The following is a 17015-nucleotide window of genomic DNA, read 5'->3' on the forward strand; positions in this document are numbered from 1 at the left end:
TTGCTACTGTTTCTACTTGCTACTGAGCCTGTCTCAGTTTGTTCTAATTTTGGTCACCACTGTATACCTTTAGCAGATAGCAGAAGATAGTCTCATTTCAAATCAAAAACTGACTTCCTGTTATTAAACAGGATATCATTTCATACAGGTCCACTGTTGAGCACACCAGGAATAAATGCATGTTTATTATGCATTCTGGGAGACAAAACAAATTATATATCAATATTCTTATGAAATGATAGTATTATGAAAATCTGGCTAATAACTGTTTGGGACATGCTGTCCCAAAAACATACAGTGTATAGATAACATTGTGTTTAACAGGAAGACTAATTTTACACACACATTTCATGAAGCAAAATCATTTTGTTATATCTTCTATAACAGTTGAAGATATAACAAAGTATATCATTATTACACAAAGTATAGAAAAATCCTAAGACCTAAAAAAAAAAGTTTCAAAAAAGTTTTTTTTAAAAAAAAAATTTCTTATGCTTTAAACAATGCAAGGGCATGAAAAAAAATATAGCTACTAAATTCGCTTTTTTCAGGCTCTCAGGAAGATATAACTAGTTACTGTCGCAAATGCTATTAGGTCAACATCGTCTTTAACTTAATTTGCATATGAAGGTTCCCACGATCTTTAACCTTAATATCAGGAAGTTAATCACACAAATCAAACGTCGTATTTTGTGAGATTTGTTGAAGTTTATTAACACATTCCGTTGGCACTTTGAGGTGATGAATCTCCGGTACCGGGGATCTATCGTGAACGCGCTGTCAATCCGGTGTTCCGGTGCGCGCGGGACGGGATGGGCGTGCATCGCGCGCCTCCGCCGGTCCGGTTTAGAGATCACATCACTTCGTTGTTTCTCTCACGCGTTTCTCTTCATCATGGCGCGATGCGCTGCTGACACCGGTTCCGTTCCGTTCCCGTGATGCGCGTGATGATGATGACGGTGACGGATGAAAGATGGAGAAACTATCCGCGAGCATTAACGGACTCTCGTGGAGCTCCGTGTCGCTGCCGCTGGACGTGATCGTGAGCAAATTCCGCTTACCGACACTCGTGCGACTGAGCCACGGTAAGAGACCGTCAGAGTTACTGAACGCTGTGATAAACCGAGGCGCGAGTCTAAGTCAACTGGATCAGAAACATCACATTTTGATGGTTTATTAAATAACTTTTAGTCTGAGTATGCAAATTAAATCTGTAAACACTTGAAATAGTTTGAAAACGCTGATAAAATCACATTTTCGTTGATGCACACTTTAATGAAACGTGTCAATGTTTGTAACACAGAATCCTCAGTCGATTTGTCTTTTGGCTAAAGGTGACAGAGTGTGTGTTGTGTGTTAAAGAGCTGCAGCTCTTTTCATATGTTAATGTTGTAATGTGCTGCAGTGTGTGTTGAATACTAAACAACCTCCTGCAGAAGAAACACCAACATTTACTCAACAATCACAACTGAAGAACAGAATAAATCTGTCATCACTGTTGACACGTTCCTGTGTGTGTGAAAGTTGAACTTTCTATGGTGGGAAAAACTTCTGAATGGGACTTTTGTGTGACTCTATATTCTGTGGTAAGAGTATTTAAAGAAATAGTTTGCAACCATAAATGCACTCTTATCATTCATTTAAACTCTTTAAACATGGTCTCAGAAGCTCATAAAGTTGATTGAAACAGATTGGGAAAACAAAGCTCCAATAGATTTGGTTATTTTGATCAAATATGATAAAACTGGTTCTATTTTTAACAGACTATGACTTCATTTTTAATAAAGAATCTAAAAGAAGAATGAACTTCAGACACTCAAGTGACACTGCATTTGTGTTAAATTAAACATGGATGTAATGGATTATTGCTTATTTAAAGTCCATGTACTGTATAAATATTCATAATGCCTGATCACAATGACGATAATTATAACTGTATTATTAGTGTTCATACCAACAAACAATAACATTCACTTTATTCTGTCATAATGGCATCTCTTTAAAGTCAGATGGATTCTTTTTGGATGACATGACAGCGTTTTTATTATTCATCATTTGGGAAAAAAAAAAAAAAAGCTCTACAATTGATTCAAATGATTTTGTTCCTTTTTGTCGTTAACTTTGCTTTTCTCTTACAGCGCTGTAACTTGCTCTGCAAAAGTTTGCTATCGAAATCCAGTCGTTTCAATAGGAATCTCTATGATCAGGAGTTATGCAGAGCACTAAAAAGTGCTCATATTCAAATTGATTACGCAAATACATTGCATTCAGCCGCTTGGTTTGAAAGTGGCTTTTGAGAGAGCTTTGCTTTATAAATCAAAAACTACTGATAATCATCAATTGGTACTTTTTGGTCTGCAAAAACTTGCTGAAATGTTCTGCACCTGCAGGATTATTAAAACTTAAAGCTACAGCTAACTTATCTGGTGTGAATGGCCTTTTAAAATGCAATAATTTAAAATATGGTCTACAAAGTATAAATATGGTAGAATGACAACAGATTATAATAAATGCACACTCTTAAAAATAAAGGTTCTTTATTGGAGTTAACATCCATGGAACCTTTGTAGTGTCTTTAGAATATTAAAATGGTCTCACACTGAAAATGGTCCTTCATTGAAAGGTTCTTTAAGGAACCCAAAATGGTTCTAATATTGCATCACTGAAAAAACAAAACAAAGAAAAAACTACTTGAACTTTTAAGAGCATATGGTTTATGAATATTTCTCTTGTTGCTTTGACTGCAATGTTGATTTTGAGCCATAAGATCATCTGCGTGATTAGATGCTGCTGTGATGTGTTTGTGTAGGAGTTTCTCCCTGTATCAGCACAGACAGCAGTAATTATACACAACAGAAGTCTGTGTGCTGGACTTGTTCCCTGTGTAAAGCATCTGCCTTGAGACTCGTCTCAATGAGGAATTCTTTTAATACCAGATCAATACAGTCCACCTCTCTCTCTCTCTCTCTGTCCATTCATCAGCAGAGAGATCAGTCTGATGTTTGTGAGGTGATGCTGTGATTGCTGACCTCAGTTCTCTCCCATAAGCCCCATGTGCGGAAGTTCAAAGAACTCATTTGATGTTTGTGGTTGAGTGAGAGAGACTCTCTTTGTGTCTCTTTGGCTGTGTGTGTGTCACTGTGTTTTAAAGTGACAAATTATGTCAGTTTCAAGGTCAGATGCATTGTGATTTGTAGTTTTGGGTTTTCCAGTGGCTGATATCTAGAGAACAAGTTGTGTGTCTGTGTAAAAAATAATATTAAAGTCTACACTTTTTCATTGTATAACAGAAAATCCTACTGTTAATGTTTATGCCTTCATGCCTTTTAGTCACATTTAGTATGTTAGAGCTGTGTGAATACATTTTGTCATACAAGTAAACAAGCAGTTGAGATTTGCTATATACAATTTCACCCTATGTGAGTATACTGTACATATGTGGAAAAAGCTAGACATACTTATATTAAAGTTTAAAACAGATTTAAAAAAGATAAAAAATCTGGCTTTTGGGATTTGCTATATAGTATATATTGCTTTACATGTAGTTTATGTACTGTATAATATTGAATGTAATATATAGAGCTGTGCGATTATAGTTAGCATTTTTGCAACAAAAATAAATCACACACCCGAGAGTTGCTATATTTGCTGTATTGCAAAACATAAGCTTACTGAATGCATGCAACTTTTAATATTTAATATTTTAATATTGCTGGACGATAATGTAATTTACATTTTCTGAGAATTGAGATTTGCTACACTGGCATTCAAAAGTCTGGGATTTGTAGGATTTTAAATGCTTTTTAAAGAAGTCTCATTAAGTCTGCATTTATTTGATCAAAAATACAGAAAAAAGTAATATTTTGAAATATATTTACAATTTAAAATAATGGATTTCCATTTTAATACGCTTTAAAATGCAGTAGAATTCTGTGATTCAAAAACTGAATTCTTAACATCATAACTCCAGTCTTCAGTGTCACTTGATCCTTCAGAAATCATTCTCATATACTGATTTATAATCTATGTTAGAAACGATTGTGAAGCTTAAAATTTTTTTGGAGCCTGTTATACTTTTTTCAGGATTCTTTGATGAATAAAAAGTTATAAAGAACAGCATATATAAAAACTATAAATATTTTATGATCATGAAAGTCTTTACTATGATCACTTTCTATCAATTAACATTATTAAGTGTTAATATAAAAAAAAAGAAAGAAAGAACAATTTTTACTGACCCCAAACTTCTGAACAGTAGAGTGTATTGTTACAAAATATTTCTATTTTAAATAAATGCGTTTTAACATTTAATACATCAGACAAGTATTACCAATGATGAGCATCTCAAAAAGGCGAAGTGTTGGCCAATAAAATGCTGAACCTGTAAATGATGAATTTTCAATCTTATCAGTTGTATGTTTTTGTTTTTGTGTGTGCAGGTGAGAATGTGGAGGGTCTTTCGGAGGAGGATGTGATTTTACTTCACTCCTGCAGACAGTGGACCACCGTCACTGCCCACAGTCTGGAGGAGGGGCATTATGTGATCGGACCCAAAATAGACATCCCACTGCAGTATCAAGGTACCTTACAGGGTTCTTATCATTAATTAAATTGAAAACCTTAAAAAATGTTAAATAAACATAAAATGTAATAAACAATTGAAGGGTAAACTTATTTTCAGCTAGATGTCAAGGCAACATTTCTCATTTCTGTTTAGTTTAAGTACTAAAGTAACAAAAACCAAATAAAGTAAAATTATAAAAAATAAAAAAATGACAAAAACAGATTACAAAGTTACTAAAACTCTTACTAAACCTCAAATGTAAAAGAAAATATGAAAATAAAATCTCATTCAAAATAGGGGTACTGACATTCAAAGAATAATTTAAATTAATTAGTGTTTGATGAGTCACTTTTTTAGCGTTTTTTCTTTAGTTGTAGTTTGTTCTATGTACATGAATGAAATTGCCAATTATTTTGCAGTTGACTAGAGGTGTGTTATTACGTTTAAACATAACTTATTTACTCCTGGCGGATGATAAATTAGTCAAAAGAGTGTCATCTAGAGGCCAGAATATTATTGAGACTTTGGGGTGGACTCTGGGAACTTTGGATGCAGCATCCTTGCATCGTTGAAAATGTACGCACAGGCATGCTATTACATTTTTTTCCACAACTAGTTTGTAAAAGTTCAGTTTTAAGAAAATAAACAATGAAACTGACCCAAACAAAACTGATTTCTCATTGAGAGCATACAAGCAATTAAAAAAACACTTAGATCCGAGAGAAAGAGCGAGAGACAAAGAGAGGTAGATGTTTGGTTGGTAACAGCGTATTGATTGTTGTATTCAAGCACTTAACTTCACACGTTCACTTATGTTTTCTCCATTAAGCACACACACACACACACACACACACACACACACACACATACAGTCAGTCTCAGTTCAATTCACTGTTTTATTGCAATGAGTGTTTTCATGCAGTATCGGCAAAGCATTCAACAAATGAATGCACCCAAGGATATGAATGCAGAAGACTGTACATTACTTGTGGAGAATAAAGACAAAAATATCAAAGTTAAGTCATATGTTTTTAAATATTATTTACATTGGTGCGTTATCACAGGCTATTCATTTTTCCAGTTTAACAGCTTTAAAAATATTTATGGCGGTGCACACTGTAGCATGTATAATTTCATATTAAAGCCCAAATAAAACTATACGAGCATGCATTATATCCGCATCACGTTAAGCAGCGGCGGCTCTTAAAGTAATAGCAGCCAAGTAACCTAATAACCCAGCTTCTGTGATTTATTTCAGCTTGCAGTGAACCGATTTATAACACTAATTACTATGGCTATACAAAAGGTTTTTCATATAGGCCTATATAAACTGTGTATTGCATGTAATTATGCATCATTTATTGTTATTATATTAGTAAGTACATGTAATGTGTAACAAAATAAAGTGTTAAAATAAAGTGTTACCATCAATTTGAATAAATCGGATTATTTTGATTAGATCACACAACTACTTATGAATGGCTGTCAAAAGAGAATGATGCTTTTAGCTCAAAGAATGATGTAATTCGGTTTGTGCTTTCATTCATAAAGTCCAACTCATCATTACTTTATCCTGACGTCATTCCCATGAGAGGAGTGGAGGAGCCCGTTTTTCTGAGCTTCCGGAATCGCAGTTACATTACTGCGCTGGACTTCCTCTCATGGGATGGCCGTTACCTAATATACCCGCCTGCCGCACCATTAGGTCAGGTGACCAATGAGATCATCTGCTGGGGTTTCCGGAGGCAGTAAGATGCTGAGAGGGATGGATGAGGTCATTTGTGTCTCCGTGGCCGGGTCTAACTTCTCTCAGATAGACCGATAGAGTGCTAATAAGGAAGATGGAATTACAGAAGAATGATTTTTAGACATCTGAGAGATGCAGAAGATGAGACCATGTTGATATTTTAGATTTGCTCGTGATTTTAATGATGTGGAAGAAGGTTGTTATCGATGACTCTCAAAATAGAAGATCTGCATAATATAAACACATTCAATTTGTGTGTGTGTTTTGTGACTGAGCATTTTCTCCATAGGGAAATTTATTTTTTATGATAACCTGTAACAATCTATAACAAACATATTGTGTTTGCACTCTATGGAAAAACGGAGCAGAAATACTTTGAGAAGCAAAGCAGCTGAAAGAGTTGTTGATCACTGATCAGTTTTGTAAAAAACAACAACAACAACATTTGTGCATGTGTGTTTCGATCTTTTTAAAACACTAAAAGTTCTTGAATTACTTCTAAAATACTGTGTTTTAGGTGTTGGGTAAGGATTAGATTAATACTGTAGATTTAGAATTGCTTGACCAATCAGAGGCTAGACTGATGTGAGTGGTTGCAGTGTGGTTTCTAGGGTGTTGCTAGATACCCAGGTCACCATATATCATAACATAAGACAATGATATGATTTTTTTTCTCTTAATTTTGATTTATTTTTTTATAGTCTGTCAGGTAGAAAATAAGTCAGTATGATCACTTAATACAGTAAAAGCACACCTTTTCCACACATTTAAAAAATCATTCATGTTCGTAGCACAAATGCTGTAGTTTAATACACAGGAAGTCTATGGAAAGTCTCCGTTTAGATTGTTTGGTAAATGTGTGTCATGTGTGCCAATGAAATGTGATTGATGTGTTTAAATTCATGCTTGCTGTGATTGGCTGAAGATACTTTTACTGATATGTACAATGAAGAGATGTTGTACGATTGCACAAACAAAAGTGAAACTCTAGTAGAGAAAGAAATCTGTTCAGCTCTGAGGGTCGTATAGAACTGCAGAGAGAAAGAAAGAAAGAAAAGCTGTTGCCAGGAGACAGAAAGACAAAGAAAGATTCGCTCTCTCATGCTTTATCTGTGTGTGTGAAAATGACCTATAAGACCACACACACTTATGCTTAAATAAGGACATACCATAGAGTTCTGCTGGTTTTTATTCAAGGCTAATTATAATCTCTACAGATTAACATTTTGCAATTTTAAATACCTTTCAGGATGTCACTAATGGACACTTTTAGCTCATTTCTGGGGAAATTTTTCAGAACACTTTCTTTGTTTCTTACTTTCACTCTGGTTTCCTCTGTCCTCAGGGAAGTTTAAGTTATTGGATCAGGATCGGGATGTTCGTGAGCCGGTTCAGTACTTTGGAAGTGTGGAGGAAATCGCAGGAATCTTTCCTGATCGCGTGTTCGTCATGGAGCCCATCACATTCAGTGTTAAGGTAACAATCACAGCATCAATGTAAATCTACCAGTATTGTTATCTAAAACTAACTAAAACTATGAAAAAAACATGTTAACTGAAATAAACATGAACTGAAATTAATTGAAATACTGTATACAAAACATAAGCTTATTTCAGATTATTGCCAAGTCAATATTTCAATATTTTCACTTAGGTTGAAGTACAAAAATTGGAAAAACTAAAACTGAAATAAAAATGAATGAAAACTAAATAGACTTTTAAAAAAGTATTACAAAGTGCAAACTAAAACTTAAGTTTAAATAAAAACAGAAAAAAATGAATTCAAAATTTTAATATGACTAGCTTTACAAGGGTGTAGTATAATCGCCAACAAATAGTCATTTAATATGACATAATTCTTTGTCACACTATATTATGCACACAGCTTAAAAAAAATGTTTTATTGTTAAATCTAATTCATTGCATGATTCAGATTGTTTCAACAGTTTCATGCAAATGAATCAGTTCTAAAGAAATTATTCACTGATTCAATAAAACCCCTAAATATTTTTGAGTTAGGATTTGAGTGTAAGTGATAAATTACTCTGGTAATTACATATTTAAGTTATCATTGATCCTTCTCAAAGACATGCCTTCCTTAGTTACTGATGCTATGTCTTACAATACCATGGTCAATACACATCATTTTTCAAGTTCAACTCCACCGATGTTAATCTACTCTCCTGTCTGGTTTGTTTGTTGGACAAAATTGGCATTATGATAGGTCAGATCGCCTGTCAATCAAACTCCCTGGCAATCCTTGGCAATTCAATTGGTAATTTAATAAGCAATTAATTTAGTTAGCAGATTTTCGTAATTGATTCTAGTGTAAAGGCTGTTCACACCGAGGACAATAACTGTAATGATATATGCGAATGATAATATGTGAATAGCCGCACAACTAAAATGATAACAGCACAGATGAACCTATTGTTGTAATCACATTCAAAATGATTTTTTTCCAGCTGATGAATGATAAAATCATGGACAACCAATCAAAATCCATACTGCTTTAACAAGCTTGAGCATTTATAGTGGTAGTTGACAAAACTGCAGTGTGCACTTTTTTTTTCCGTTAAATGCTAAAACATCTGTCTCTCTCCTTCTTGTTGTAGGTGGTTTCTGGGGAGTTTACAGAGGACAGTGAGTTGTATAATTTCTCTCTGCAGGCGGGAGATGAATTAACCCTCATGGGCCAGGCAGAACTACTCTGCGTCCAATCGACTCGCGAGAAATCCCGCCTGACTGCGCTGCTACGACGACTGGGCAAAGCAAGCGGAGCTCTGGGACGCCCCGTCCGCACCAAGATGCCTTGTTTGATATGCATGAACCATCGGACCAACGAGAGCATCAGTCTGCCGTTCCAGTGCCGTGGGCGGTTCTGCACGCGTTCGCTGCAGGAGCTGCAGATGCAGGGAGGCGAACACACTGTGCGCAGCATCATCGAGCGCGTGCGTTTGCCTGTGAATGTGTCCGTGCCGTCGCGACCTCCTCGTAACCCATATGACCTGCACGTGATCCGCGAGGGCCATCGATATAAACTCCTCAGCATCATCAGTAAAACTGTCGTTCTCTGCTGTATACTTCGCAAAGAGGAAGTCACACCTTCTCACTTTCTGTTATTAACGGACATGCCGCGCTTCACTCTGCCAGAGGGTTTATTGTGTGCAAACGCTTCCTACCAGCAGGTGGTGCTACAGTGCGCTCTGCGTTGCCAGGAAAGCTTCGATCCGGACAATTACTCGCGTGCTGTTCGTGAGGTAAAGACGGACTTCTCCGAGGAGTGTCTTAGTCCGCGGCGGGTTCGCGTGTGTGTTCAGGGCTACGGACGCGACGAGCTCGGGACGTCCCTGCAGAGACTGTCTCTGTGCGTCTATGGAGGCGGAGCCGTCACACACACTATCTCACGTGGCTGCAGAGACTCAATGGGCGACTCACACACGCTGCCCTCTAGTGACGGAGAGGAGCGAGAATACGTCACGCCTGATTGGTCGACGGAGGCGCAGGAAATTCCGTATGAGGAGGTCTGGACCAATCAGAGTTCTGGAGGTTTCGGGGTGACGTCTGAGAGTGCAGTGAAGGCGGAGCATAACCTCATATCCTTCCACTCCACTACTACGTCATTGGATGGAATGCTGGGCTCCACCCACGTCGCCATGGTGCAGATGGAGGCAGGAAGAGTGTCGAGAGTATCGACTCCCCCTCCTGTCCCACCCAAATCTGAAGCTGTAAGCAGCCATTTTATGCAGATTGTACATTAAAATTAGGGGTGCACGATATATATCGGCCGATAAATAATGCGCATCTCGTCATTAAAGCTGGATCTCTAATCAGCGGTAAATTCCATTAGGTGCGTGATTTCACATAGAGCAGCTGTTACTACACATAGTCGTTGTTAACTGACAAGCTGCACAAATCCAAGCTGATAATGAACATGGATTTGCGTAGCTTGTCAGTTAATAACGGCTCTGTGTAGTAACAGCTGCCAATTATCTGCCGATATTTATCATTCACCCCTAATTAAAATGTAAAGTTTTTGTCTCATATTGCTTTTTTTATTCAACGTAAAAATAAAAATACCCAGGCCAATTTTTACCCGCAACATTTATTATATTGTATTTTGCATGAAGAAAGTGAATCCTGTTTTTAGGACTATCAAACTTTTTCATTATTATTATTATATTATTTTCATGACAAAAAGCATGCCCCCCCCCCCCAAAAAAAATTCTTCTTAGTTGTACGTTTGAACTTTTATTTTACATTTTTGAAAATCTTGTTATTTTCAGTGGTTATTCCTAATGAATAAACAACAATTAAATGATAACTAATTAAATAAAAAGAATTGCCGTGTTGGGTTGGTCAAGATAAACTATATCAATTTCTGTCAGACTTTTGGAGGAAAAGAAAATGTCAAATGGCTTACTTCAACACATTACACTGCAGTAGATTATTTTATTTTTTTACAGAATGACAGCATTTACATATATAAATATGCCCTCTTTATATATATATATATATATATATATATATATATATATATATATATATATATAATTAGTTTTTTACTGTTGATTTGGTGGTGAAATAATCTGGACATGTTCTTGACCAGTTTCGTTAGATTCACTCTTTTAGACAGTTTTCTAGCATTATTGGGCTTTTGACCCTGAGCTCAGCTGTACTTTAGTTCAGTGATCCTCTTTATTCTCATGAGATTGTTGTCTTCCTCAGCTCTTTTGCCACGGTCCCACACGCAAACACACACACACACACACACACACACACACACACACACACACACACACATTCATACGTGCTTTATAGCCCATACAGCATCACGCAACCCTGCAGCCCTAGACTGAAGACTAAATTATTGATACTGTTGCTTTTAAAGGCTGAACAATGAGCATATGTTTACTGGAACAGAGCACATACACAGGACACACACTCACAGAAACATAATCACACATCGTCTCAGTCAGTGAATCTTCAGGTGTTTTGAGTCATGCATTGTGTGCACAGTGACAGTATTTCAGACATAACAGGTAGTGTATCTTTTACTGATAAAAAATTAATATGAGGAGATTCCTAAATGTTTTATACTAACGATACAGGTGGTAAAACACACAGAATACAAACAGAGAAACAAACAGCTCATCTCATCAGGATGTAGAGCTTGAATTAGTCTTTTTGACACTGTTGACTGGAATTACAGCCTTTCTCTTTTACCCTCTTCTCTCTCTCTCTCCCACACATAGGGTTCAGGCCTGATCTGTAATTTAGCTTCCCAAACACACACACACACACACACCACACACACACAGTCATTTGTGGAGGAAGTGAACTGTATCCCAGAATCCATGAGTTGTTCCTTCCAGAAGAGGATAATTAAGACAGCGATAACTGATATTAAATGAGTTTATTATCATGATGATCATTGAGACCGTATTTCCATATTAACCATAATTAGGAAATAGCCACTCATAAATACTGGTTTACTGCAGAATATGTCTGAAACTCTATTTAAAGAATCATAAAAAGAGTTTCAGTTACAGTTGATTTCTTTAGATCTTTTTTTTAAATATATTGTTCTGTATATTGTTTAGAGTTATTAAACCACATATATAAAGATTTTGTGGGTTTTAGATTTAAATAAATATTAAAATATAGTTTCAAACAATTTCCATAAAACTGACTTATATCTAATTCTTTTTGTCTCTTCAGTGATTTACACATCTGCCACAATGACGGATTTAAATTATCTTCACATCTTTTGTTATATGCAATTATTTGTAAATAATTTGATTAATTAATCAGCTGCATATCATGTAATTATTTAAACTGATATGATTATTGATATGATTATTGTGGCTGTATCTTTTTTTAGTTTTTGGTGATTTCTTCATTAGTTCACAACCCTCTCTCTCCATCAGTTCTGCTCCTCGTTTATGCAATTATTTGTAAATAATTTGATTAATTAATCAGCAGCATATCATGTGATTATTTCAACTGATAGTCCAAGATAAATGGATACTTGATATTAGATCCGTTTAATTAATCTTGATGTGAATTTTATAGTATCGTTTTCTGCAAATTTAAGATTTTTGCCTCTGTAGACTCAAACTACCAGTGTTCTGTTTTTAGTTTTCAATATTTAGTGCTTAATAATGATTGTTCTGTAGACACTTTCGGTAGACAGAAAGTGACATTTACTTAAAAACCAGGTCTTGAGTTGTGAGGGAGACTATAGCAAGACAGTGTAATTCAGATGTCGCTTACAATGTAACCTAGTAACTGTTCTTTCTTGTTCTTTTGCATTTCTTCTCTGTCTAGGTGAAAGAGGAGTGTCGTTTCTTAAATGCTCCTCCTGTTCCGCCCCGCTGTGCTAAAGGCCCCGCCCCCAGCTCTCCAGTCAGCACCCGCTTGCGTAAAACTCCGCCCACCCAAACACTCAACCCAAACCTCTCATTTTATTCCTCTGGACTGCAAGAAAGGTAAAAAAAAAATATATATACTTTTGAAGTGATTTAAATATAGCTGTTTTAAGTACTTATTGATTGGAAATCAGTAGGAATGGGAATCTAGAGTAAGTTAATTAATCCATTAATAATTGTTTTGTGCTTTTGAGGAAACACAAAGGGGGACTTTTTTATTGTACATTTTTACCTTTCAAGCATGCATTTTTGTAACTTTTTGGCTGTTTGGATTGTTGTGGCTGTACCTTTTTTTAGTTTTTGGTGATTTCTTCATTATATCAAAACCCTCTCTCTCCATCAGTTCTGCTCCTCGTAGTGGCAGCAACTCTCCATCACCAGACTCTTATTCTCTGTATTGTTACCCCTGCACCTGGGCTGACTGTGTGACCTCCGACCCCAGCGTGAGCCCTGATCCCGCCCAGCCCGCGCAAGCCTGTTGGTCCCACCCAAGAGGAGGCGGGGCCTACACTTCCAACATCCTCAATACACCTCTGCTCAGTACAGACTCCGCCCATAAGAACTACTCCACCTGTCCTAGACCGCGGCCAGTGGCGCAAAACCGCTTTGCACCGTTTGGCGCCCTAAACCCCTTTGCCAATCCGGGACACACCCACGCCTCCTCCGATTGGCTCACCACCACAGATAGGAACTCTCCCACTCTGATACCCGACCTCATTAGCTCCACCCCCAAGGAGCCTCAAGCCAATCAGGGAGGTTCAGAAGATGGCCCTGAGACTCCGCCCAGACCAGTCAAGAGTTTAGAGGAGGACACAGTCATTGCAGATCCCGCCCCTGGATCAGTCGCCGTGGCGAAGGGGGCAGAGGGCGGGGCCGGGTCATCTTGGCGACCCCCAGCAGAGCTCTGCTGGCTCTCGGTGGAGGAGGTTTCATCCAGTCTGCGGTTCATCGGCCTTTCGGACGACGTGATTGGTCTGTTCAACCGAGAGAGGATTGATGGCTCTATTTTCACTCAGCTGACGGAGGAAATCTTGTCGGAGGACTTTAAACTCACAAAACTACATGTCAAAAAAATCATGCAGTTCATCAAGGGATGGAGACCCAAGATATGAGGGCAGCATCCTCGTGAACTGAAGGAATGTTTTTGTTTGAGAGACACAAGAGTACTTCAGCCACAATGAGTGCTTCTGCTCAGACCTTTTCAGATGTTTTATATGTGTGTGTGTGTGTGTCTGAAATGCACCTCTCTAATCGAAGGACTGACAGATCGTGACTAATATATTATGGAGCACTATTAATTTTAATTACATTAAGATCATTATTATTATTATTATTTTGGATTGTGTTATTATTTTCTTGATATTTAAGCACATTTAAGCCCTAAACATTGTCAATGTTTGAATGTAATACTTATTCTGATTATTGTAGTGTGGAAAAAAGTAAATAATTTTAAATAAAACAATGTTTTTTTTTTCTTAATAAAACAGGATCTACAGAGGATCATTGAGAATAATCAGAACAAACAAAAAACTTTGTTTCAAGAATTTGTTAATGAAAAAATTCTAGGGGGAAAAATATGAATAAATATATTTTCCTTGACCGGTTTGATGAGATTCACTCACGTAGAGCACAATTTTCTTCTTTCCTGCTGCTCTCATATGGAGCTCATGTCATGCACACAAGGAAGTGAGACTTTTTAGGGACTTAAAAAAAGGTTTAGTTTGTGATGTACATGCTAATAAGAGCAGCAAGAGTTTACAGTCTAAAGAACACGCTGTAATTAGGTGACAGTAATTAAGAGTTTATTAACTACTACAGCCCACGCTGATGGAGGATGTGTGTGAGGGGAGTCAGAGCTGCTGAAATGAGGTTTTAGCCTTATATCATGGTTTAAAAATTTTTTTTATCAGCATTTCAGGAACGTTTCTGGAATGCTTATTTAACAGCTTCCCCCTCTGTAGGTGCATTTGTACTTTGAATAATATTTAACAATGGTAGTGTGTTTCATTTGTACTGTAATTTCACCATGTATGATTTAATCCTAATGGATCAACTACAGAAAAGAATAAAATCAATAGTGCTCAACTGAAAGGTGTTTTTTTTTTTTTTTAGGTAGGCCTAATTAATTTCTGGAATACTAGATTTTACTTATTGCATACTTTTGCAATTGTACTTTAATGCTTTCTTGTTTGCTCACATTAGCATTAATATAAATATTGAGAATTAAACATATAGTAAGGATTAAACCCTTTGAGATTATTCTTCTCAGGTAATGGGTTACAAGTTATTATAGCAGAACCATATGCAAACATACAAACTACTACGCTATACAAAAATTACATCAAATAAAGTGCAAAAGTTTGTAAAAAAAAAGAGTCTATCATGTTGTTGAGAGACAGCAAACCTCATCTTTAAAGGGATTTTACATAGATACCTTTTCTTTAATCACATAAATACACTGACAAATTATGTACAGACCAAGTTAGAAGAGATCTGCTTTTTTAACCTACAAATGATAAAACACAGAATTGAGGATTTGTAAATAATGCACTTATTTAAGTGAGTGATTATGACATCTTATGAGATCCCAAACATTGAGGTCAGAAAATGTTAACATTGGCAAATTTTTACTTGTGGAACCTCTTGCTGGAGTCTTTGGCGTGGTCAAGGAGCAGTTGGCAGGGAGTGAACTGATTACCATAAGCCTCCTCAAAGCGCTTCATTTTCTGGACGAGTTTGTCAGCTCCGTATGAATCTACAAAACGGAATGGGCCTGAAATGTGGGAGAAAGGTGGGTTGTGAAAGTTTACTTTGCAAATCCTAAATTATCCCCAGGCACAATGTGGTGTGCCTCAGGGTTAAGTGCTAGGCCCGCATCAGTTAAGATAAATCACTTTAATTACAAGGTGTGTGATGTGTTTGTTACCTCCCAAGCATGGCGGGAAGCCAAGTCCAAACACGGCTCCGATGTCTCCCTGCACGGGGTCGGGCAGAATGCCTTCCTGTAGACACAATACTGCCTCGTTTACGAATCGGCACATGAGTCTGTATTGAATATCCTCATCGGCAGAGCTAAAGAGACAAATAGGAGAAATATGAAGGGTTTCTTCTGAGGATGAGATGTTTGTAAATCATGCAAACCAATTTACACAGCAGGGGGTGCTGTTAGCTTGAAGCTCTTGAGAATATCTTCAGCTCCTGAGTTCACCCTCTTTTCTTTCGATTTTGCTCTGTACACATAACAACCCTTTCCAGACTTGCGTCCTGAAGTGCATATATACATATGATTACAGCATCTGACTACTGAATTCAAACATGACAAGAATAGCTTTGCCTTATTTGTTACAGTGATGACACAAAAATTTAAGGCATTATTTCCTGAAAAGTCAAATGCACATTTATGTTTGGGTGAACTATCCCTTTAACTTGCCATTAAATGTTCTGTAAGAACGAACTGACAATTTATGAACCCAAAGCTGTATGTGGTTTAACAGATGCACCTTTGAACCCTTTTAGGACCATCATCTTCAAGACCTCAACATTTTCTCCTCCGAATCGTGCTCCAAAAGCCTTGCCAAGATCCTCTGCAACATGAGCCGCCACATCAATACCAACCTCGTCAGCAAGTGTCGCCGCACCGACAGGAAACCCGAATCCTGTTGTCAGAGAGTCCAGTTTCTTGGGCCCAACTCCTTCCTTTAGCCAAAGTGATGAGACAGGAAGATTAGAGTTGGATCATAGTATAAAAATAGTTTTGAACAAGCAGTCCAAGTTTAAATAAATTATATCTAAATTTTAACTTTTATAATGTTAAAAACTATATCTGTATCATATAAATGCTATTCTTTTGAACCTTACATTCCTTACAACATTGATGATGATAATAATAATAAGAAGAATTTTGATAAAATATTAGAATGTTTTCTGAAAGTTCATGTGACGAGACACATTTTGATCAGTTGTGTGGTTCTTCACGAAAAACTGGAGGGAAAATCCAGTCCCTTCCCAATCCCAGACGAATGACACCCATTACTTCCCATTTTGTGTTTTTTTGGCAGGAATCTGTCAGTTACAGTAAAAATACAGTACAGATCCAAGCATGCACACCTTAGTTCAATAAAATTCCAAAATGTAGTTTTTTGTTATTTTATTGAACTGAAAGCCAACTTAAACAATGCACAGTGTGCATTGCACACACATTCAATTTTATGTAAATCATCCATGCAAATACACACGTTTTCTATTTGAACTGTTTCATTTTAAAAGGAGACATT

At 36.8% G+C, this 17015-nt stretch overlaps 2 protein-coding genes across 2 annotated transcripts in view; one reads left to right on the top strand and one right to left on the bottom strand.

Moving 5' to 3' along the window:
* The window catches only part of LOC132106443 (protein lin-28 homolog B-like), a 265393-nt gene that overhangs the window by 25533 nt on the left and 222845 nt on the right, over positions 1 to 17015 (bottom strand). The window lies entirely within an intron of this gene.
* On the top strand, positions 813 to 14832 carry LOC132106436 (GRB2-associated and regulator of MAPK protein 2-like). Its single transcript, XM_059512109.1, has 6 exons — positions 813 to 1085; positions 4440 to 4580; positions 7657 to 7787; positions 8926 to 10038; positions 12641 to 12801; positions 13085 to 14832. Exons 1-6 carry the CDS (start codon positions 974 to 976, stop codon positions 13851 to 13853), a joined length of 2427 nt encoding a protein of 808 aa, XP_059368092.1. The 5' UTR covers positions 813 to 973; the 3' UTR covers positions 13854 to 14832.

This window comes from Carassius carassius, chromosome 27, assembly GCF_963082965.1.
Source record: "Carassius carassius chromosome 27, fCarCar2.1, whole genome shotgun sequence".
NCBI classification, from domain to species: Eukaryota; Metazoa; Chordata; class Actinopteri; order Cypriniformes; family Cyprinidae; genus Carassius; species Carassius carassius.

Coding starts and splice junctions, on each gene's coding strand:
- LOC132106436 (XM_059512109.1), top strand. CDS start 974: ATGGAGAAACTATCCGCGAGCATTAACGGACTCTCGTGGAGCTCCGTG. Junction 1,086..4,439: donor ACTCGTGCGACTGAGCCACG/GTAAGAGACCGT, acceptor TTGTGTGTGCAG/GTGAGAATGTGGAGGGTCTT. Junction 4,581..7,656: donor CATCCCACTGCAGTATCAAG/GTACCTTACAGG, acceptor CTCTGTCCTCAG/GGAAGTTTAAGTTATTGGAT.